General features: G+C 34.3%; 1 protein-coding gene across 1 annotated transcript in view; it reads right to left on the bottom strand.

Annotated features, from left to right (window-relative positions):
• Window positions 1-24,975, bottom strand: part of LOC100186364 (CD109 antigen-like) — a 27,381-nt gene continuing 2,406 nt past the window's right edge. The window contains 30 exon segments of the mRNA XM_026834712.1: window positions 1-391; window positions 803-993; window positions 1,670-1,738; window positions 1,910-2,090; window positions 2,498-2,620; window positions 3,070-3,240; window positions 4,397-4,510; window positions 4,749-4,854; window positions 5,292-5,445; window positions 5,785-5,960; window positions 6,228-6,383; window positions 6,603-6,817; window positions 7,335-7,503; window positions 7,746-7,826; window positions 8,359-8,584; window positions 8,932-9,127; window positions 9,448-9,592; window positions 9,879-10,097; window positions 10,233-10,346; window positions 10,673-10,787; window positions 16,351-16,513; window positions 17,538-17,589; window positions 18,360-18,473; window positions 19,721-19,873; window positions 20,600-20,800; window positions 21,103-21,279; window positions 21,716-21,875; window positions 22,434-22,516; window positions 23,030-23,260; window positions 23,731-23,869. Coding sequence (XP_026690513.1) covers window positions 120-391; window positions 803-993; window positions 1,670-1,738; window positions 1,910-2,090; window positions 2,498-2,620; window positions 3,070-3,240; window positions 4,397-4,510; window positions 4,749-4,854; window positions 5,292-5,445; window positions 5,785-5,960; window positions 6,228-6,383; window positions 6,603-6,817; window positions 7,335-7,503; window positions 7,746-7,826; window positions 8,359-8,584; window positions 8,932-9,127; window positions 9,448-9,592; window positions 9,879-10,097; window positions 10,233-10,346; window positions 10,673-10,787; window positions 16,351-16,513; window positions 17,538-17,589; window positions 18,360-18,473; window positions 19,721-19,873; window positions 20,600-20,800; window positions 21,103-21,279; window positions 21,716-21,875; window positions 22,434-22,516; window positions 23,030-23,260; window positions 23,731-23,869 — 4,666 coding nt within the window. The 3' untranslated portion in view covers window positions 1-119.

The following is a 24,975-nucleotide window of genomic DNA, read 5'->3' as shown; positions in this document are numbered from 1 at the left end:
TCAATTGCATCATGTATTTAAATCAAATTTTACAAGTTCATGCGGTTTGTAATAGCAAGCGTATAGGGCGCAAAAAGAGTATATCAGTAGCACCGTTATTTTATTATGTTGCTTTAGCCTCATAAAGTCGGCAGGAAAGGCATCAGTGGGGTAATGGTAGCTGTTGGGCATGAAACAGGCGCAGCTGATCTCCTGTAAAGAGCTTCAATGGTGGCCGGCGATTGAAAGCATTGCTTGAACTGCTGGGTCGCAAAATGGCGGAGAAGTTTCACAGAAAGTGGATCACTGGATTCAATGGCGGGCCGGTAGGCTTCGTACAAAGCAGTGATTTGTTGGTCAGTTAACAATGAACGCCAAGTCCCAACAGCAGCCAAACCACCTTGGAAGTAACCTGGCGGAAAACAGTTTTGTTTTACTCTCTATTTGTAAGCCTTATTAGATTTTCTTTTATCTTCCAATTTGGTAGCACACAAAGAGTATTCAATGAATTATATAACGGAATTCACAACTCTAGGAAACATGTTATGTACTGAGGTATCTATCTTTTCCCATATTATATTATAGTATAGTGGAAGAAGATGAGACACCTTTACATTCTATTCTCCCGTCCCATTTGGTAGTACGTAAAGAACGTTCAAAGAGTTTTAAAACCGTATCTCACGACTCCCATAATACTGTTGTTAATTGTTTAAACACGATCAGAATATTTTTATATAATTTTAATATTTTCTCCCCCCACCCTATACTATAACTTTCCGCTGTACCGATTCTAAACAATTAATGTCAAATAAAATGCACTTACCTCTAGCCCAAGCATTTCCTCGTGTGTTCTGTCCTAAGAAGAACTGGTTTCTTCCGCGTTTACCGAAAAACCGGGTCGTAAAAGATCGGGTGCTTCCGACTGCGTTGCCATTAACAAACATACGAATGTTCTCTTTATCTCCGGAAGGCACGGCCACTACTATATGGTTCCATTGGTCTGTTATTAAGAGACTGTGGAAGAGATTTTGTTTATGTTAGTAGCTTACGTTTTAGTGATACACACGTGTATAAATAAGTGAATGAATGAAACCTGTTTTATCCTCGCGTGACGGCCAAAGGCAGACGTTATAACACGAGTGTTCTGTTTCACGTATCTCGTGCCCGATTATGAGTTACCATATTAGTAATTCGTGGGTAATTACTTTGTGGTATTTTTTAATATGAGTGAATATATGTAAATGTTCTATCCTTGCGAGGCGGGGCAACCACAGACGTTATAACACGGCTATTCTGTTTCACACATCTCTTATTTTCGCTTATGAGCTACCACGTATGTAACTTGATTAATAATGGCGTGTCAGGTTAGGAACTATACTCTTATACAATAAATTAGAAAGGGTTTCTTAACCTGCATGGGTGAGCTCATATAACTAAATCATGCAAACTGAAGACCTGAGAATTGGGCAATGTTGTCACATATAAGGATTACGTCAGTTTTGAAAAAGAAAAACACCCGTTGCCCGCCACGCGAAGATAATTAAGTTACAAATTGTAATGCGCAAATCTATATTGAATAAATAACGACCAATAGCCTGTGCCCTTTAGGCTACATGCGACCAACACTGCCGTGCACGAGATACCATAAGTATATTATAAATAAAACGGCAAACTAATTATTCGAACTCACTCCGAGCTTACTCCACGAACTTCTCTCATTCCAGTATCCGATCTTACTTTAAAGCGAAGTTCACTGCGCCTGGGGATATAAAGTATAAACTCTATGCAATGCATTTTAAAACACCGAAAAAAAAATAGTAAAACCGATTTTAAATTACGAATATTAAGTTAAAGCATTTCGATTCAAACATTCAAGACACTGTATAAACTATGGGCGTATTTATAAACTAGAAAATATGAGTCTGCTCACCACCAAACTTTTTCCAAATGTGCTCTTGCGTAATTGTGTTCCATTCCATAAGAAAATATAGTGGTTGGTCCAGATGAACGGAATGCATTCGGCTTCACCAGAATTGAGAAAGTGTAGTTATTATTTGGATTGATGTCGTAGTTATTGCAGGTCAGGTGTTGCGTGCCAGATAGTGCGATGCCTGCGTTAATGTAACTGTAAAAAAATCCGTGAATCTGACCCTGAATTATGATTCATCAGACAATAAGAGTTATATAGTAGCGTTTGGAAAGATGGGACACCTTTAGCACATAATATCACAATATTCTGATCGTGTTTTAAACAAATAGCAATGGTCTATGCGAGTCGTGAGGATACGTTTTTATAATTCTTTGAACATTATGTGTTTACTACCAAATAGGAAGAGAAAATAGGACACAAAGGTGTCCCATCTTTCCCACCTTACTATATAACATACATATTGAATGAATGCAACTTGTTCTGAATGCCACGACAAACACTCAACAGTTTTGGTCTCTTGGAACGGTAAATAGACATTACACAATATTGGATATGAGTTTATATGGTTTCGCTTATCTTTGGCTATACCTGGAATCTGTTCTGTGATCTGCCTCGAACCTCTTACCACCCTACACCGGTGTGCGTAAAAAGGGACGCTGATAGAGGATGGAAAATTTCTCGGCATATTGAACCACAGACCATCAAAGGTATCTGTAAATAAAGTCTTATAGTAAGTTGCGTGCATGCCGACACTTGAACGTTTGGAACAGTTGGAAATAAATTAAATCCTTTGTTTCAGTGTCATATGGAATGGAACAAAACGTATTTATCCTCGATGCGGTTGTCAGGAACAGTCGTCACAACACTGCGACACGATCAATAACATTTGATAAAAATAATACAAAATGCGACCGCGACCGTCTGTGCCCAAAAGTTAAACATAAAATATAACAGTGGGATAAGATGCGACACCTTTAGCGCAGAATTTCCAAATCGTGATTTAAACAATCAACAACGGTCTATGGGAGTCGAAAGAATAAGGTTTTATAATTCTTTGAAAGTTCATTGTTACTACCAAATGCGACAAGAAAATTAAACAAAAAGGTATCTTATCTTTTCCCACTCTACTATAATATATACGTTATAAAGAAATAACCAACCTGGACATGGAAACACTGAGGCACAAACCCTTGATTCATAGCCAACACCTCCACATACATGGCTGGCTAGATTGTCTGAGAACGGACTTCGGCAGTCTCTGGTTCTGGACGAGGTGGAATGACCGCAGAAGGCACAGTCGGACCATTCAGACCACTGGGTGAAGGCTGGACCTAAATGATTGAATAAAGAATTTTTTAACCCTGTCATGGCGGGGTAATGACAGTCGTTATAACAAGGGTGATCTGTTTTACACACTTCGTGCCCGCTTATGATTTACCACATGTATGTAACTTCGTGGGAATTTTTTGTGTAATGTACGGCTAGCAATATAAAGAACCCATAAGAAACCATGGGTGAGCAATTGCTATCAAGTGTCTTGCCCAATGACACACGCGCCCACAACGGTAGCAGCGTCAAGCCTCGAACCTTCAACTCTAGGCTAGAGGCTAGAGGTAGAGGTAGTAGGGCCAACAATTTTGCCACGGCGATACCAAATCAGATGGTTTTGGTCATCGACTGTCAGTGCAGAACGCACTGCACCAGTCATGCATTTGTCAATAGTAATGAAGTCACCGAAACACCATGCATGGTCAAATAGTCTGTTGCGAAACAAGCTTGAAATGTGCGTTGTTGAAACGAGCAAATCACAAGCAAATTCTATACAAACATTTATCGCGCTGAGGTAATGAACAAAATATACAAACTGGTTGATTGTCAAAGCACAAAAATGGCGTCAGATTTGTAAAGTAGCAACAATATTATAAATAAATGAATCTTAAAATTTTGTATAAACAGAGGACAGAATGGGGATATTAAAACAAGAACATCGAAAATATCTCCAGGACTTATTTTGCTTGCTAGAGCGTTGCGTAATATCATTAAAAAAAAAGTAAAAAAAGAATAACAAATATACTGATACTGCTTACAGAAATTGTGCAGCTTAAGTGTTATAACAGGACTTTATACCAGCAGGTTAAAGATACAAAATTTGTTTGTTGTAAAAAATATGTTTTAGATGCATAAAACATGGATTTTCTGGAAAGTTCAAAACGTACCAAAAGTCCAAGTTGTTTAATACATATATGTTGTTATGCTTGTAATGAAAGTGACCAAAATATGGTTTAAAGTTTGTTAAGTGCTTTCATGCATGCAGAGAATGTATGTATGTTGTGTCAATTCTAGCGTTTTGCTTAAAATTGTAGTTTGATCAAAACTCGAAAGTTCATGTTTCCACCATTTATAAGTTAAAAGCCCACATAGCAAGCATGCATGCCAGGAACACATGAGTGATCAAGGCAACTGTCTTTGCAGCATCACCCCTTCTACCTGGGCAACCAGCGCAATCAGCGCAGACTGAACAGACAGCAATATCGTCGGTGGAACAAGAATCGCAAACAACTGGTGCTTCATCTACTTGGTACAACGCCTCAACTCTTTCCTCTGTAAATAATACATGTCAGTTCTTGAATGAATGAATGGTAATAAAGTTTATTACCATACAGTATCGAAAATCAGATTCATTAGACAGTTAAGTATGAATGATTGAATGAAACTTATTCATCTTCGCATGGCGGGGAAACGACAATCCTTATAATTAACACAAGTGTTCTGTTTCACACACCTTGCATGTTGTAGTTGACTCTAAGGATCTCTGTGTGTACTATTACTAGGTACTAACTTGGCCGGTAGTATTCTGATGCAGCTACTTTCCTTGCTTAACTCCCACCACCATTTCCAAGACTAAGCAACTCAATATCAGCACATACACCTCTTCCAGGTGCAAGCTGTGTGGGGAAATAAATTATTTAAATTTAGTCATTTAAAAAAATTTTTTTTTTTTTACTGCGTTGCTGACAATTTAAACAGCCCATAAGGAACTGTTAGGTTGAAGCAACTGTTGTTAAATGTCTTGTTGAGTGTGTATCTCATGGATACACATGCCAACAATGGTAGCACCGGCAAATCTAGAACCTGTAAACTCTTGGTTAGTAGGACTGCATGGCTATTTAATGTTAATAACTGGTAACCATTCTTCTTTTGCGACCAGGACACACTCCTGCTGTATATTGACAGTAAGCATGAGATACATGAATACATTATTCATGTAGAAGCAACAGCAAGACACATACCACAATGTTAGTAGCTTTGAGCCTTGAACAGGTAACCAGTGAAATAAATGCGGGCGCGCTAACCAGATTTTCCACACGAAAAAAAACCTCACCTCATCATAATAAACATTTACTCCATTTCCATCAATCTCCACAAGCTTAGCTGATGGGTTTCTCGTACGTTCGTTATCAATATCCACAGTATATCCACTTGGTAGGTTAACTTCCATTAAGAACATGCCTGTTGCGTTGTCCCCGGGCCTCAAACTGTAGAATATATTCACATTTTGATTACAGTGGATATATGCATGGTAACTTGAAAATGGGATAAAGGAGTGTCAAGCGGAACAAGTTGGTCATAATGCATGTGGTTCCGTGCCATGCGAAAATAAACAAGTTACATATATTTAATAATTAAATTAATTCATTCAATGTACAGCAGAGGAATATACGTTACTGACAAATAAGGTATGACACAAAAAAGCAAATTAAAGAAATTGATACTAAAGTTACAGAAATTACAGTCTTCAGTCTATTGGTTAAGGCTTATAATTTAAAATATTGCCGTTGACTTAATAACATATTGTATTTATATATATAGTTTACCTGCAACACCAGTTGACTTTGGCTTTCCTTGAAGCAGTGGAAACGACAGTGTTAGTGCATTGGAATGGCTCGATTGCATAAGGTTGGCTAGGTGTGTTGTAACATACAGATATCTGTGCTACTGCAACTCCTACACCTGTTGCTGTGACTTGTACAGTACCGTCTACAGCAGGCACCTGTGCATATACACTGTCCAGTTATTATTCAGAAACACAAAGACAATTTTTTTTATCTTTGTAGTAAAGGAAATACATGTAAAATAAATTTATATTTCACTTTATATAAAAAAAGATTTTTTAAGCTGATTTTTCAAAGACAATTAAAGTTTAAAAGATTAGGAAACAAAACTATGTGTAATATATGGATTTTTTTCACAGTTTTATAGCGACTACTATTGCCACACGAGGATAAATAAGTTACACTTATTCATTCTACCAACTTACGTTAACAGAGTTAAACACGATTGAATTTTCCCTGTTAATGTTATAACTTGCAGTAAACGGATTATTTGAATGGCTGGCACTGATTTGAAGGTTCTGTGTATTTCCCACAAGTAACCCAGCAACCTTTGATAAAGCCTGGATGGCAATAACTGTGTCCTGCAATGCAATAAAACTTAGAGACAATAGGTAAAATGGGGTTATAATTAAAACGAGGTTTCCAGTGAGATAACACATACACATAATACTGAGTCACTGACTTATGTGTATGTTTTATAACTTATTCACTGTTAGAACGTACACATAATATCAACTTGTGTGTATGTTTTTCTCTAAGATATTTACTTTTAGTACATACACGATACACATAACACTAACCTGTGTACCAGAGTATCCACCAAGACTGCTTCTCTTAGATGCCAACCACTTCATAACAGGTATCCCAGCATTCAGATCATTTCTCCTCACATATGTAAGCAACGCATAAGCTGACATCTCTATATCATTAGTGGGTGGGTTGTAATAATACGGGCGCCATCTTGAAGAGTAAGAGTCGGGTAATTCTGAGTCATCGTGCCAGAACTTGAATCCACCTGAAGTTAAGTTTGTGGTATAGTGAGAGAAATTATATTCCTATATATGCTGCCAAAATATCTCATGCTATATAGGTGAGGTCCTTGAGAGGCCAGATTAGGTCCATTACCCCCAAAAAGGCCAGAATAGGTCCATTAGGCCCCAAAAAAGATTCTATAAGACCATACAGGCATTTTCTTACAGTTATAACAGGAGTATCTTCTTATACACCAGACATACATGATTCATTCATACACCATATGCTAACTGTTCAATTATCACACAAGTGTTTTCTTTTACACATGATGTATTCACACCTCATGCTTCCTTACAAGTTATAAGACCGGTAATAAACAACCCAGAACTCAAGTTCTTGCACAATTAGCTCCTTAATTATCTAAGTGAAAATAGGTTATAACCATTTCATCTTATTCTCTATGGGTGAGGACCTATTAAAGGTTCTAGAACTTAGTCCAGATTTACCCCAGTGTGCTAATCAAACCAAATTGAAATAAACAAATATGCATTCCCACAAACCTTGTACAGTTGCAAGTGCCTCAAGAGCCTGTAAAGCTTCATTGGCCCTGGAACTACCAGCGACATGCAGAGCGTAAGTAACGATAGCAAGCGCGTATTTGTTCTCACTAATTGATGATAGGTGATTCTCAAGATAAATTCGTGCATTTTCTGCAGCTTCTTGCACAGCCTGGTTAAGTATATGTGTATATATGATGGGGGAAAAAAAAGAATTTTTGACAGTAATGAAAAATTGTGTATATACATACATAGAGTATGTGATATAACACAACATTTAATAAAAATATTTCAATATTTTTCAAGTTCAATTTTTAAATTACCAAAAATAAATTGTGCAAATACAGTATTTAATTATTTTAATTTTAATGCTAATGGTTACTTTTTAAATGCTTATATATATAAATAACATACCCTGTTCTTCACAGCATAGTTTGTCTCCTTCAAAGTAATAAGAACATACGCAGTCATTGTGATAGGGCTGTCCACTCCACCCTACAAATAAAGCAAAGTAAATTTTTTTTTAAATAGCAGAAATCTAAAAATACCTAAAATGAAAAATTTCGTTAACCCTTACCCACAAAGTTACATTCTAGTAACTCAAAACAAAAGCGGAACTTTTATGAAACAAAAAGTCATGGTATAACAACTGTCATAGTCCTGCCATGCAGGTTATATAAGTTACATTCATTTGTTCAATTATTCAACTGCTGGGTGTAGTTTTGAAATATCATGTCATCATCATTTAAACATTTATCTATAGTTTTATATGTTCTGTATCGGGTTGAAGCAATTGCTGTTAAGTGACTTGCCCAAGGACACATACACCCATAATGGTAGCAACGACGAGCCTTCAACTCATAACCTCTGGGTTAGACGCAGGCGTGCTAACCAACTGTGGTTAGGCGCTGAACAAAATCTCTTACATGGCCGACAATTATCTTCTATAAGGACACATGTGCCCACAATGCAACGCCAAGTCCCATCAAACTCTATAGGCAGCCGCGCCAACCACCTAAAAACTCACCTGCATAGCTTTGTGGGAAACACGACCCGGTTCTCTGAAAGTTCCGCTTGTGTTTTGTTGGTTGATCAGGAAAGTGAGAGCTTGGTCAATAACACTTGTACTGACAAGGGTGGGTCGTAATTCACGAGCGAACATGAAACACTTGGCAACAAACGCAGTGAGCCACGTGCTGCCTGAGGCGTCACGTTCACCGAACGCACTGAATGATCCATCACTGTGCTTGTAGCTAAGTAAAGAGAAATATGTGTGTTAATTTTATTTTGAAGTAGTTTAGGAATGGCAGGGATATAGACTTAGAGTGAAGTCCTACTTTTAAGCAGTTGTTTTTTCAGTGGGTTGTTTTAACCCAAAAAGCCATAAAACATAACTATGTATATAATTATCTCTATCTGTACCATTTTTCTATTTAAATATTGGAGAAAATGTACCATTTGTAGTTATAAATTCACATTCAACAGTATTATCGTCCATTTCCACTTAATCAAAGAGAAACCAAACTATGTACCTTATCAAGGTTATTTACTTTTTGGCAAATATTAAAAAATATTAAACAACTGTACTTTCAACACTTACTTTAGCTCATTGGAGTAACCAGTCTGGAAATGTTTGAAAGCTTTTGCTCTTACTGTGGCGTCGAGCTTGCCCGCTGAGTGGAGGTAGAGAGTCACAAACACATCTGGCGCAAATCCGAGCATATTCTGCTCCCCGCACCCACTAGGGGTCCTCAGTAAGCTACCAAGGTTGTTCATAGTACTTCCAAGGATATCGCCTGTGGTTAAGGATGGGAAACTTATAAAAGGTAAACAAAAACAGTTTAAAAGGATTAAATGGCATACAAAAGGAAATTTATAGAAATTTACACTGTATTTAGGTAAAGTCAGAATGACATAAAAAATATAAAGAAATATATAGAGGTAAAAAGCCTATGTGGTCTTGGCCATATTGAGAAAAAAAGTTTAAATGTAAAAAATGCTGAAAAAACTGCTGTTTAAAACAAGCAGTTTTAAATTAATTTTGGGAAATTTTAAGATATTACTTTTCAGCAACATTTCTATAACCCAAAATCACTTTATCGATAAGTAAACCCACCGTATACAAAGAGTTTCACTTTTTCTGAACCCGGTACGATTCCAGTTGGAATTTGAATGTTTAAGCTTTCCATATCAGGGGGGACAGAAGCGTCCATGCGTTGGAATAAAACCGAGCCAGATGTACACTGGGCGATACCTTCAGGCTAGGTGGAAAAAATATTTATAATTAATGTCTTTAAAAAGATAGACAAATTTTGGCCTTGGAATTTGGCCCCTGCCATGCCATTAGACATTATCCTTATAAAATATAGTTTTTGGAAGTTGCAAATTTATTATATTATAACATGTTTAAACAGTTTTGGGACAGAATTGGCCCATTACCCCGACTCTAATATATATTTATATGTATGGATGAACGAATGAATGAATGAATTTAACATTACAATTACTTAGTTAGAACTAGCTATGCATTTAAGAACAAAGCAATACCTGAACAAAGACTTTTCGTGTCAGAGCGTCAGATGCAATTTCCGATATTGCAGTCATAGTGATTGGGATTTCACCCAGTGTTTCCATTCGGACGGGAAATTTAACAGACACTGATCCAGATGCAGGGACAGTGATGCGACGTGAAAAACCAACGGCAGCACTGTTGTTGCCAGGACGGAGAAGGACGAACTTGTTTGATTCGGTCAAAGTGAGCACAGCCTGAAGAAAAATATTGGTTAATTGAATGAATTTTACTTGAAATATACCAGAAGGCAAATGAATCAATGAATGAATGAAATTTATTTTGTTTCTTTGGTCAAGATACGAAGGTTAAAGTTATAAATTTCCACTCACCTCAACTTCAGTACTGAGATAGTTGAACACGATTGCTTGTACAATGATCAGTTCACCTCGAATTACTTTAACTGGAAGGTTCAATGTGATGAAGAAGTTCCGGAATACTGTGACCTGTGATGTAATAGTTGAACTATGATGTAATATAGAAAAAAAGTTTCAATATAAAAAAATTACAATAGGTAGTCTGAATGAATGTAACTTATTTATCCTTGTGTGGCAGGGCAAAGACAGTAATTACAACATAGGAGTTCCGTGTCATACACCTCGTGCCCACTTATGAGTTATTACATATTTAACCTGCTTAGTGATTATTTTAGGACGCTTTGTCTTAATTTTGTATGATTGTAAAAAAGGTTTCAGCAAAACTTTAAAAATTAAAGTATGTTATGTGATGTTGTACAAAAAGTTTCAAGTATAAAAGACAAATTTTGTCCAACCTTGTGTTGCTCACTGACACCAAGTCCATGTTGGTCAGATACAGAGAAAGCACTGAAGATCCAAGAAGTGATTGTGTCTGGTGCAGTTGTGTTGAACGTGGCTGATCCATCAGCACTGTTTGTATAAACTTTGTTAAAATATCAACTTTGATGGATGGGAAGTTTTTGGTGGAAATTAATGAAATATTAATTTAGGTTCACTTAATTAAGGGGAAAATAGGACAAACTCTATCTAAAATTATATAAAGTAGAATGAAAACTCTATTGATTATAAAAAGTTAATGAAAAATTGAAATAAAAAAAAGGTTTTTTATTAAAAAACACAATGTATTGAAAACTAGTATAACTGTTAAATATAAAATCAACAGCAACATAAGCATGCACATGCAATGAGTGTGTGGTGATGGGAAAGGGTGGTGTATCTATATGGAAAGTGTATGGGTGATTTCTAAGTGTGTGTTTATTATATTCTGTAGTTTTCTACAGATCTACTGAGTAGTAAGTGCTTGAAACATAGTTTTTGCTGCTAAAACAAAGGACCCAAAGTTCAAGCCCCAGGTAAAGAAGATATTACTGAATTCTATTCTATGTGGGTGAAGTCCTACAGCGAGACATGGTGTGGGACCTGAGATTCAGGCCTGAATTGGCCCATTTTTACCCTACATGGCACATAGATATATTACTGTATTAGTATATGGGATTTATTTCTACGTTTTTGACATTTTGAGAGCTATTTGTGAGGGGTACCCTGTAACTGCTGCATCCCATAACCATGTTTCAGGGAAAAAGGAACGAACTGTTGTAGGGGGAGCCTGGGCAACAGCCCCTCCTTTTGCCGAAAATAATCTTATGTCGGCGCTCATTAAAACAGGTCGGCGGCGATAGAAAAACACTGTGAAGTAAAAACAACTAAAAAATCCAATATGTTTTAAAATTTAACAAAAAGTCCAAAATACTTAAAAAATCTGTTTTTGATACAAAGATAAAAAAATGTTGTAATGAAAAGCTGTTTTGGGCAGAATTGTGAAATTGTCTGTGTGATGCAGTATTGTAAAAGTGCCGTAAAGCAAGTAGTTAGGTAAGGGTAAACCTCATCAACCAAAAAAACAGAAGCCAAAAATTCAATTCATGCAGTTAAATTACTCAACCGAGAGAGAGTTTATTCATTACCCAGTAATTAAATCTGCCCATAACCATGTTTCGGGGAAATAACTACGAACACTGGGGCCAGGTGGGTTGTTTGTGCTCACTGCGCTAGTCTCTTTGAACCTAATATCACTCTCCATAGCAAAGACAGGTGAATCAACTCTCTCAGGTTGGTAGTAATCAAGAACTTAAGAAAAAATGGAAATAATTTTTAAATTTTTTTGATTGCAAAACCTTAACAAATAGACAACGATAAGAGTTTGACTGTAATAAGAACTGACAGTTTCTTTGATGCTTATTTCTTTCTCCTAATTATAAATAAAGTTATGTCAACTCTCATTAAAAAAGGTCAGCGATGGTAGAACAACTCTGTGAGGTAAATACAACTAAAAAAACACTAATTTTTAAATTCAATGAAAAATCCAAACTACTTTAAAAAATCTTGTTTTAGATGCAAAGGGAAAAAAAACCTAAATTGAAAAGCTGTTCTTGGCGACTAAGTTTCTGTCATTTTCTATGTTACTGAGTTATAATGTGTTTAAGTGCTGTGTAATGCAGTATTGTGAAAGTGTTTCTAAAGAAAAGTACTGCAAAGTAAGAAAGGGTAAACCTCATACAAAAATTAAACTCATGCAGTTAAATTACTCTACCAAGAGCGTGTGCATTCATTACCCAGTAATTAAGTCTGCCCATAACCATGTTTCGGGGAAATAACTACGAACACTGGGGGAGGGTGGGTTGTTTGTGCTCACTGCGCTAAGGTCAGCCTCCATAGCAAAGACAGGTGATTCATCGGCGTACTCATAGTAGTCAAAAACTTTTAAAAAAAGGCAAACAGTTTTAAAAAATTTTCAACTTTGTTTGCAAAAAGTCAACCAATGGACAAAACAATGAAAGAGATTCAATGCAATAAAAAGACTGTTTCTTTGGTGCTTATTTCTTTCTCTTAATTGCAAATAAAGTTATGTCAGCTCTCATTAAAACAGGTTAGCGGTGGTGGAAAAACTCGGTGAAGTAAATACAACTAAAAAAATCCACTAATTTTAAATCCAATGAAAAGTCTTAACTACTTTAAAAAAATCTTGTTTTAGATGCAAAGGGAAAAAAAACCTAAATTGAAAAGCTGTTCTTGGCGACTAAGTTAATCTTGATATTACTTCTGTCTTTTTCTGTGTTACTGAGTTTATAATGTGTTTAAGTGATGTGTAGTGCAGTATTCTGAAAGTGTTTCTAAACTAATCAAGTGTCTGCAAAGTAATAACAGGGGTAAACCTCATTAACTAAAAATTCATATTCATGCAGTTAAATTCCTCTACCAAGAGCATGTGCATTCATTACCCAGTAATGAAGTCTGCCCATAACCATGTTTCTGGGAAATAACTACGAACACTGGGGGAAGGTGGGTTGTTTGTGCTTACTGAGCAAAGTTCAGTCTGTGTCTCCATAGCAAAGACAGATGAATCAACAGCCCAATCAGAGTGGGTCAAATCGTCCAAAGAGTCAAAAACTTAGGAAAAAAGGCAAATAATTTACCAAATTTCCACTTTGTTTGCAAAAAGTCAACCAATGAACCAAACCTTAAAAGAGTTTCAATGCAAAACCAACAATCACTTTGCTGCTAATTTTCTTTTCCTAAATGTTTTAATTAAGTTCTTTACAAATCTGATCTTCGTTACTGTATTCAAAGCGATAAAAAGTTATCTATGTTCTAAAATTAACTTTTGCGACGCAGTAATCAACTCTTCAATTTCATCAAACCCGGTTGTTTTGTAAAAGAAACACCACCCAAATGAAATGAAGTGATGATAAAGTCATACCCCGTTATTGTATGATCCCATAACCAAGTTTCAGGAAAATAAGTGCGTACACTAGGCGCACCATAAACATAACCCTCAACAAAATCATCTTGTGGTTCATAGGTTCTGTATATCCAAGTATCTGTAGTAATTTGTAATAATTATGATGGGATAAATGACCAATGTTCTATGTGGGTAAGGATCTGGAATTTTATATGCAGATCTAGCCCATTACTCTAATACCCAGGCTGCTTCTATAGGTCTTTGGGAACAGTAAAAATTAATAATATCCTATGAAATGTACCTACTGTTCTGCCAAACAACCATACATTAAAAAACACAATTGCTAAAAATTACCAACCCAAAAACTTATATACATGGTTAACTGTGTATTAACTGTCACTGCCCTATCATGAAAGAAAAAAAAATGCTCACTCATTCATTGTACTGTCCTGACCAACCTAACTGTTTTGTTAAAGTGACTTTCCCTTTTAGGGTACACCACCCAAATGAAACGAAGTGATGCAAATTAATACCCTGTTATTGTATGATCCCACAGCCAAGTTTCAGGAAAATAAATACGAGTCGTAGGTTCCGCAGGGGCAACCATGGACACCTCATTGAAATCAGAATAATAGATGTCAGCAATTTCTTTTAACAAAAATAGTAACGGTAATAAAATAAAACTAAGCTTGAAAAATGTACAAGCTTTTGTTTACGGGCGCAATTCTATTCATGTAACCATATGGGTGAGGTCCTTGTCGAGGACCTGGGGTTAAGCCTAAGTTAGCTCATTACCCCAACACCCATTTTGCTTATGAATGTAATTCATGTGGAAGGACCATGAGGTTGCATGAGAATACAGCTTTAATTATTTTATAAAGAGACATTTTAATGTCTAAGCTGAATAGGATGTCAAAAAGTATTTGCAACATAAATTTGAGAGCTGAAAATAAAGTAAGAAAATAAAAACTGCTAAGCTAGTCTTGTCTCTGCTTTACTTTCAACGATAAAACTTAAATTGCTTTCTAATATTTTGATGATGAAACACCACCCTGATGAAATGAAGTGATAAAAAGCAATACCCTGTGATTGTATGACCCCATAGCAAAGTTTCGGGGAAATAATCGCGAACGGTTGGTTTAGGCGGGCCATCATTCATTGTGACAGAAGGGTTATAACCATAAGCACTTCGACCAAAGTCTGGAAGCAGGGGCCGCATTTTACCGAAAGCTTGACTACTTCCGAACCGAGGGTCAAAAACAGACTTCCGATAGGCAAGATAAACCTCTGCAATTTTTTCGTTAGATATTTTTAAAGTTTCGTTAGATTAACTATACTACTGGGGTCTGGGTTGTATGTTTCCATATTAAACTGATTAATACATGCATTAGCCATTAGTTCCTAACAGAATAGAACTGCATTACTGGTCTGATTAAATTTTATGTATTATAATTCAAAGTTACCCATTTGGATGGTATGATTAAAAAGGAGTTTGCTGTTTTTTAGGCAAATACCAAAAAAAAAACATGTCTAACTTCAGATGCCTAACAAACTACACAGAGCAGCATTTGTTAGTGCACCGCGTAAGCCCACCGCGCACATTATGTGCTACACGAACCCAGTCATCTGTTCATCCCATAACCAAGTTTCAGGAAAGAAAGTCCTGGTTTGTGTGACGTGGGAGACTGATGCAAACATTTGAGGGTCGTCAGGAGCCCCGAGCATTCTTTGCAAGGAGTAGTATATTGGAAAATCTAATCAATTACAACAAGAAATTGGATACACACTTTAACATTAGGTGTAGTGACCATGCCATTTTTCTTTCAATTAAATGTAAATATGTTTTAACCATGAGCATGTTTTACTACTGGTGTTTTGTCTATATATCCTGTTTTTTGGTTTAAGCTTATTTTAATCTTTGCTACCGTAACTGAAAAGACAAATAAAGTTATTCTTATTACTTCCTTGCTATTTTACCATAAATTTATCATAAAATTTCAAAAAACCTGACTCTGAACAACAACACACTAAACTAATAGCTTTTCTAATCAAGTTATAAAAAAGTAAACATTAAAAAAACATCTAACATTCAATCTACAAAGTAGAAAATAGTAGAAAATGTGTTCTTACTTCTAACCCTGTCGAAAGTTTCTCAAACGAATTTTAATCTATTTCTTTTTAAGTTAAACATTAAAAATCACCTTTATATAAGCCAAGTTATGTTTGCTAACACACACACACACACATATTGGATACAAATTCAATATTTTAAACTAAATTGTGTTTAACCCGGAACAAACTTTAACACGAAACATTTCTAAATTAAAGAAAGAAAACTAAACACAATTCAAAGACTAATCTTTAAAATCATATAACAATACTGGTTTAAAATATTTGCAATCCAAATTAAAATAAACCCATACCAACAAAAGACTTCTGAATATACCTTACTACAAAATAAAGTATAACAACCACAAAAACAGAAACAATTTGAAGACAGATATTCCGCTGCAGACAAGACATACACATATTGGTAGTCATTGTTTTGCTATTAGTTTAACAAAGAAAGTTTAGTTTACCTTAAAAGAAGTCTTATATGGTTAATATTAAATCAATTTGCCATTTGTAGCAAATGAGTAACCTGATTTCTTAAAAATCACTTTCCAAATGAGAAGACTTAAACTGCCACCCAACCAAATCACCGCATGCGATTAAACCATATATTTAACAAACCCAGAAATTCGTTCATCCCATAACCAAGTTTCAGGGAATAATGTCCTTGTGCGAGTAGGGGTGGCAGGGGTTGAGGTATCCACTGCGGCAGTTGCTATATTACGCTCAGCAAACCCCCCAAATGGCCGGGCCAACGCAATAGGCCGATAAGGGGAAATATTAGCTGTAAGCAACCCATACGTTACAACGAATAGTTTTAAAAGATATCGAATATATATATATATATATGCTTCACCTATAAGGCATCATCAGTCTCCTTTTTTAAATAAATCTTATTAGCTGTAAGCATGTTATAATATGGTACACTGACTAGTGCATTATAAGATACATATATTTCGCCCGAAATGGCATAACCAATCTCTCATTTAAATAGATTCGTAGTAGCTGTAAATATGTCATATTATGTTACTTTATTAAGATTTAGGAACAAGTGCTACAAAACACATAACATCAGACAAAAATAAAGCCAAACGTAAGGTGTACTATAAGATATACATTTTTTACCTAAAAGAGCATCATCAGTCTCTTATTTAAATAAAATCCCATCAAATTCATATTGAATACACTATAACAACTGTTTAATATGCCGATAAGTGTCTTGCCCAAGGACACATACACCCACAATGGTAGCAGTGACCAACCTTGAACCCATAACTCATGGGTAACAGGCAGGCGCGCCAACCACTGAGCTAGACATTGTTGGAAATAGTGAAGTAACCACACCACATACGTTTAGGAATTAGGTGGCGATTTTCGATATATAACAAATTTAAACTGTCAACCTGGGAAATCCCAACGCAGTATTAAACTAGTTTAAACAGATTAAGGTGATATGTTTTACCTCAAGTCTTGTGGTTAAGTGCGTCAAAACAGTAATCGTTATGAATGAGCGGAAAGTTTTAACTGTTTATTAATCATGATTTATAACTATGTGTTTAAACTAAGCGCGATTTTAAGTGCGTGATGAACAGATAATTCCGCATGTAAACAGTTTAAAATTACAAAATAAATTCCCCTGTTCTAAATTTTGCCACAGCATTGACATTACCGCAACGTCTGCTCATCTATTTAAACTTGAAACAAAATTCCCTAAAGACCTATAACCTCAAAACAGCAACTATAAATACCCTGAGCTGTACTGTATAATTAGAATATATTAGAAGCTAATTAAATTAAACGCAACTCACCGTCTGGCTTCTGATAAACAAGAGCATCAGTGAATACTAGAATTCCAGCTTTCTGCAAAACAAAATGAATTTAGTATATATTATACAGTACTGTGGGCGTGTGGGGTAAGATGGGACACTCTTAGCACACAATATTCAAAAATATCCTGATCGTGTTTCAAACAACTATCGCTCAAGTCAGGATACAGTTTTATAATTTTTTTTTAATATTCTTTGTTTACTAACAAATTGGACGGGAAAATATAATAAAACGCTGTCCCATCTTACCTCAACCTACTATATAACATAAATTGTATAGAGCTATGCTGTTAAATATACATATTGGCATATATATTGGCAAATGTTATATATATATATATATATTGGCAATTTGGCATTATTATATGTTGGCCGATGATATAAATATACTGTGGGGAAATCAAAGGCTTCTAGGTTTATTCTATACTGGAGTACTTTTGACACTTGCAGAAGCAAATGTCCCAGATTTATATACTTTAATATAAGTATTAGGATGTGGGGTTACAGCAAAAAAAAAACGTTTTTATTAAATAAAGTTATTTAGTTTTTTTAATTTTTTTTTAATGAAACTAAATTCATTCACACTACAATAAAATACACAGATAAATTTAACATTTCCATATATTATTTAACATTTTTGTTCATAAAAAACGTTTTTATTAAATAAAGTTATTTAGTTTTTTTAATTTTTTTTTAATGAAACTAAATTCATTCACACTACAATAAAATACACAGATAAATTTAACATTTCCATATATTATTTAACATTTTTGTTCATAACACAAAGATAACAGTAATACATACCTTGAAAACATCACTGGCATCACTGGCACCAGATGGGGTCGGGTACCACCACCACCACCTCCACATGTAGTTGAATTGTTGGCCAACACTGTATTGATTCAGGTCAGTGACAATCTGAAACAGTAAGGGACAATGTTAATATTGATATTAAGAATAGAAAATAAATAAATATCATAAAAAATGATAATAGGGCATTGATATTAAAAGTTGAAAATAAATAATAAAGCTAAAAGTTTAATAATGGGCATAAAAAAAACATTAGAAATTAAAAATAATAATAAGACGAAATTTTAACACTTGTTTTTCCCACCAATTTAAACAATATACAAACATTTTGGTAGGTAATGCTTTTGTAATGTATAAAACAGACAGAGTGACATAACATGATATGTTCAAACACACATTTCTTAGTGTATTTAATAATTCATATTTTTATAGGACAATGTTGAGTTTGAATATTCGTCAACACACAAAACAGCACTTATAAATTAGAATTTAAAAACCAAAGCCAGCTTTCCAAATATTGTTGTATATTATTGAATGGTCTAGCTTATTAATTGAAGTTATAGAGTTTTACCACAGTGATCCAGGTTCGCAAAATGCCGAAGGCTATTTTATGTATATTGTCAGTTTTAACCATCAATGTTTACTAAATAAAAGAATTTATTGAATATGAATCACAATTTTCACAAACAAAAGTGAAAATAGACAAGAAAACAATCGATTTAATAAACTGATTAAGCTAATGTAAATATCAAACTAAAACGCAAATACAGAAATCCATATTTTCAAATTTACGAAAACAATTCAATTACAAAAATAGATTTATGATGTCACAATCACAATCTATTAACGTAAGGATCCATTCTGTGGGCAATATGAATGAGTTATTAACAAAAGCAACTGACGTCACATTTCACGATTGATCAGACATGAATAGCCGACAAAATATATTTAAACCAAAATTTTGTATTACGACAGGATTAAATTGCTACGCCTAATTCTAATTTTGAACATTTATTTCTAACTAGATTCTATGCGTAAACCTTATTACAAGAAATAAAAAGTACATAAATATAAATATACTTAATTCAGTAAAACTGATTAATATATCAAAAATATGAGATATTAAGCCAATTCTGGCATGTTTCTCTGACAAATAATACTATAGGGCCTCACCCATATAGAATAGAACCATTGAAAAAATAACCTATACCATGCGAATAAGTATACTTGATTCAGTGGGTCTACCCATAACTTATGAAAAAATGGGTAGCTCTCAGACAAATAATACTATAGGACATCGCCGATCGCCCTATAAAATATTCCTAACCAAAAAAACACATACTGCTCTGACTCACCCTTTCTTGTGAAATATCATTGCCAGATTTAAGCAGCAAGACACTCTGATCAATGGCACGTGCTCCCACATAAGCACCAGATGATGAAGTCTGTACACGAATGCTCACGTCTTCTCCTGCATCAACACTGGTGCTGGAACTCGTGATGGAGACCTGAAATATAACAAAGAAATTAACCCAAGTGTTCATTTGCAAAAACTGGTCTAGGACTCTCTCAGACTGGTTAGACGCAACAAAGTTTAAAAATCCGTTTAAATTTATTTTAAAGTAATAGGACCAGCTCTGGTCCAAATTTAGCCAAATAATTAATGAAGTATTTAACCTCAAAACTAGACTTTTCTACTACTTTCTTAACCTAATCCAATGCATTGGTAATTAAAAATTATAATATTTTTGAAGTAATACAACCAACTTATTTACAAAATTTAACCAAAGAATTAAACCAGTGTTAAACTGCAAGACTATGCTGAGTAGGGCTTTCCTAAACAAGTTACATTCCTATTTTATCTTATTTAAATGGATGAGGTCCTGTAGCATGACAAGCCATGGGACCTTACTAGTAAAAATTTACAATCATTTAAAATGTCATTTGTTTTGAGGTAAGTGATAAAAACTACAGCCTAATTTCCATGTGTTTGGCGTAGGATATCATCCATATAGATTGCAATATCACAACACATAATAATAATAATAATAGGTCATTTCAACAATCAAAATCAAATGCGACCCAATTTTAATATAAACTATCAATAATATATTTTCATGAACTTTAGCCCATATTCACATGAATCCAATCTACATGAGTCATACTCATATCACATGAGTCATATTTACATCACAATATCACATGATTCATATCACATTTCAAAGTTCACAAACCTGATTTTCCAGTTCAGCCGTGACTGTCAACTTTAAATAATCTGCCACAATTTCCCCATCATTCCTTACATAAGAAGCAAGCACCTGAACCCCAGGAATCATGTCATATTCCACACTGAACTCAAAGAAATGGGAATTCTCTGGTAGACCGGAGAGAGTTTGGTATTTTCGCTCGGAAAGAATTTCTCCTCGAGATATAATCTGGTGTAAAAAGGTTGTTTGTATTTTAAGAACTGATATTTCAGCATATTCCATACATATGGATTTTATTATTTATGAAAGTGCTTTTGGAGTCAGTTTTGGGACATAATATTTAAATGGCAGAAAATCTTGTCTTGAAAAATTATGCAGCAAACAGAAGAAAAATAATCACCCACTAAGTAACATACATGGTAACTCGTAAGCTGGCACGATGTGTATAACACCTGTATTATAACAACTGTCGTTTTCCAGCCACGCAAGAATAAAGCAAAAATAAAAATAAATGTGATGAAAAATATTACCAGTATAGTGAATTCAGAAACAGCTTCAGTTGTTCTAATGGTCACAGTGGCCATATTGCCTGGCACAACACTGTTCTCATCAGTGGTGATTTGTAAATATGAGTTTGAGGGTGAATCTGCTCTCTCTGCCGTCCATTGTTGTGCCCAACGCTGGGACATCGTTGAATTTGTGTAAGGCTGAAACATAAAATGCATGTATTTAACTACATACGTTTTTAAATGCAGGGGAGGCAGGGATATTTAGACACTCATTCATTTAATTATGTCTAACGTTTACTGATTAATGCACTGTAGAAAATTCCATAGTAGGCGTGCCACCCCAGGTTTTGGTTCCTATGTATTATAGAAACTATATCACATTGGACTATTTCTACTCTATGTTGGTGTAGATGATTACCCCAGATTTTCCCAATTATCCCAATTTGACTCTTATATTTAAACTAGCCTACTGAATTGTCAGCCAAATATATGTGATAAGCAGAAAATTTGATTGTAACCATAAACCTCTCTAAATTTGATTCAAGAGTAGGCCCACTTGCCTTACCACCAAATGCTTAGTGACCACGTAGGCAACAAATTTAGACAAGAAATTTAAAAACAAACTCAAACTTACTCTGAAACTAATTGAAACAAAGTTATCAGAAGGAGCATTGATCGTCACTTTAACAATCCCCGAAGGTGGGATGACAAATACTCGTGTTTCTTCCCTTCTGTACGCATACCATGCAGATACTGTCGTATTAGTACCTGGCGCTGGCACTCCACGTGGGTATCTGCAGGTCGAAGTAGTTTATACAAACTGCCAAAGTAATTATTTATATAATTTTATAATTACTCAAATCTCTATACAACTTTCATATTACAGTAGAGCATACAGGTACTTTCTACTTCATGCAGATTTAGTAATTGGTAATTACCTAAATGTTTATATAACAACAGTACAATTAAGTACACGGGACACTTTAACATTAACTGTTTAATTTTACATGAATTAATTCATACAATGCTGCTATCCAAAATACATAAGATGTGAGCACAATTTAAATGAATGTAATTGCTTTATCCTCGCGTGGCCGGGAAACAAAAGTCGTTACAACCTGAGTGTTCTGTTTCTTTGTGGGCGATTATTTTTGAAAATTATTTTTTTTTTAAATTTAGCATATAAAAGTGGAAATTACTCATTTCAAATGTAATATACAATTAATTATCAAACCAACATTTCATCTGCTATTTTTATATTAATACCGCCACAAATATATATTAGCAATATAAATACCTGTACTAATATAAATATCTGCTATAACTTTAACACTGTAATAATATATAAACACCTGTATTCTATATTAAGTAGCAGATTATTTGCCAAACGATCTTCTTCTGGCAATGGTTTCCCATCCACTTCAGTAACTTGGATCTATAAATTGGCATATGCTATTTAGTGCTATTTAGTTTAACAAACAAAAATAGATAAAAATCCAATGCAAAAAAAAGTAAAAACTATGTTTAACAAACAAAAATATATACAAATCCAATGCAAAAAATAAGTAAAAACTATGTTTAAGAAACAAAAATAGATAAAAAATCCAATGCGAAAAATAAGTACAATCAATAAACAGTATTGCACCACACTCGAGCATATTATAAGCCTAAAACAGGTGAGATGCTACCCTGATAAAAACATAAAATAAAAATGTTATAACAAAAATGGGACATGCTAAATACATGTTTTAGATTTAAACCAATAAAAAGTTAGGTCAAGTTTAACTTCTGACATCAATAAATATGGTTTTCAGTTTATAAACCAAAACACTTGATGTGAAAATCGTATCACGAATACAGGCTGCAATGTTTGTATTGAACTGACCAGAAAATCTGTGTTTATGCACTTAAAAGTTAGGATATTTACAATATTTGAAATATAACTTACATAGGCAGAGTATTTAAGTCCAGGTTTAATGGTTAATGGCTTCACGAGTGTTTCAACTTTAATGTTTGTTGTTTTTGCATCAATTCTCTGTGTGTCGTTGAATGTTTCTCGGGTTAGGGCCTCAGTAACAGACCCAGTTACTGTGATAATAGATTCACTTGCACCATTCCACCCAAGTTCTTCATTTATCTCATCAGTACTGATGAACAATTCAACAGATCCATCAAAGTTCTGTGAAAAATTTACTGGTTAGAATTCTGAGAAAATTTACTTCAAAATATTGTAGAAAGTTTTCTAAAAACTTCTGTTCAGTTCGACAACCCCTACAATAACATTATAGTAATATTGCAAATTCACACAAATTTAAATTCTTTTAGTTTTTTCTTGGTAAATGAGAGAATACGAACACATTTTTATGAGTTACAGTTACAAATATTTTTATTTAAATGCCCAAAACTTATGCTTTATTGATCATAACACATTAAATATAAACGTGAAAAAACCTAGGCTTTTACATAAGGCCTTATTACAATAAAAGAGTTAAATTATTTTTTCAAACACCTACTTTTTTCCAACTGTGTACAACACATATATAGCCTAGTCCTATACAATATAAAACATACTTTATCAAAATAAAAAATACTTATTTTTAGGCTGATTACATTAAAACGAAGACAAAAGATAATTATATGAATACATACTGGGTAACGCCTTATCATTTTATTCCGTGTTGGTTGTTGTGGTGCAAATCTACCACCAAAGCCATAATACACAGGGAATTGGTATCCTCCTACTACTTCAAGAAGCCCTGTGCCTTGAACACCTTTGCCGAATGTATATCTGCATACATTAATGAAATAATGAATGTACAAAATGTCTACCTGTGTTACTGTGTATCTATATAAATTAATTAACAAATGAACATACATTTAAATTAACTGAATCAGTTTTAGTATTCAGGGCTCTGATGGATAGCCTATAGGATTTTTTCTACATAGGTAAGTCTATAAAAAAAATGACAATTTTATATAGATACAAAATACAGATGCATAAAATGATCGAACAGCACCAGCAAAATTTGCAAAAAGTAACAGCTTTTAAAAAAAGAAGTATATATATAAATAAAAATTGGTTGTGCTTCAATGCATAAAATTTCACATATAAAAAGTCAACTTAGACAGTTTTTAGTTTCTAAAAAAAAATTTGTTGGGGGGATTTGATCACATTTTAGCATCTTTTATTTTTTCGCTGGTGTAATGTTAAGTCCACATATTCATACTAATGGTAAACTTACTTTGCATCAAGTTTGATAGTGAGACCTGTAGATCGTGAGTGGATGTATGAAGGTACTTTGACTTCAACTTTAAACTTGGGTAGCTTGTAACGCTTTACTTCAACTGATAAACTTTCTTTGAAACCCTGAGTGTTAACATTTATTTAAATCACAAATTTTTATTCATTTTTTTAGCAAATCTAGAGTTATGCCATGGCAATATTATTTCAATTTTGTTTAAACCCCTTTTAAAAAATATAACCAACAACAGTTTTGTATATTATATAGGGATCACATGTGTAAGTCTGCCATCATATGTAAGTCTGAGAAAGATTTTTCAGCAATTGTTTGTTTTGTGCTTTTTTTTAGAAACGTTAGCCTTATAAAAACACGAAAAATTGCGAGAGGATTTCTTGTATCCTACACCTCTTAATATAATTCTAAGACCTACAGTTTGATACCCAGGTGCTTGAGATTTAGGCAACAGTTGACCATTAAGAACTTTTTTAAGTTTAAACTATTTTGTTCAGGAGTTATTGCAATTTTATATTGCGTCCATTTTATTAAGAATTTACTGCTAACAGCCAAACATTAAAACCAAAAAAACAACAGTCGGTCAAACAGGCTATGGATAAAAATATAGAAAAGAGTATTAAATTGTTTATAAAGTGTC

The sequence above is a fragment of the Ciona intestinalis genome, chromosome 5, assembly GCF_000224145.3.
Source record: "Ciona intestinalis chromosome 5, KH, whole genome shotgun sequence".
Classification (NCBI taxonomy): domain Eukaryota; kingdom Metazoa; phylum Chordata; class Ascidiacea; order Phlebobranchia; family Cionidae; genus Ciona; species Ciona intestinalis.
This window is presented reverse-complemented; position numbering and strand designations above follow the sequence as displayed.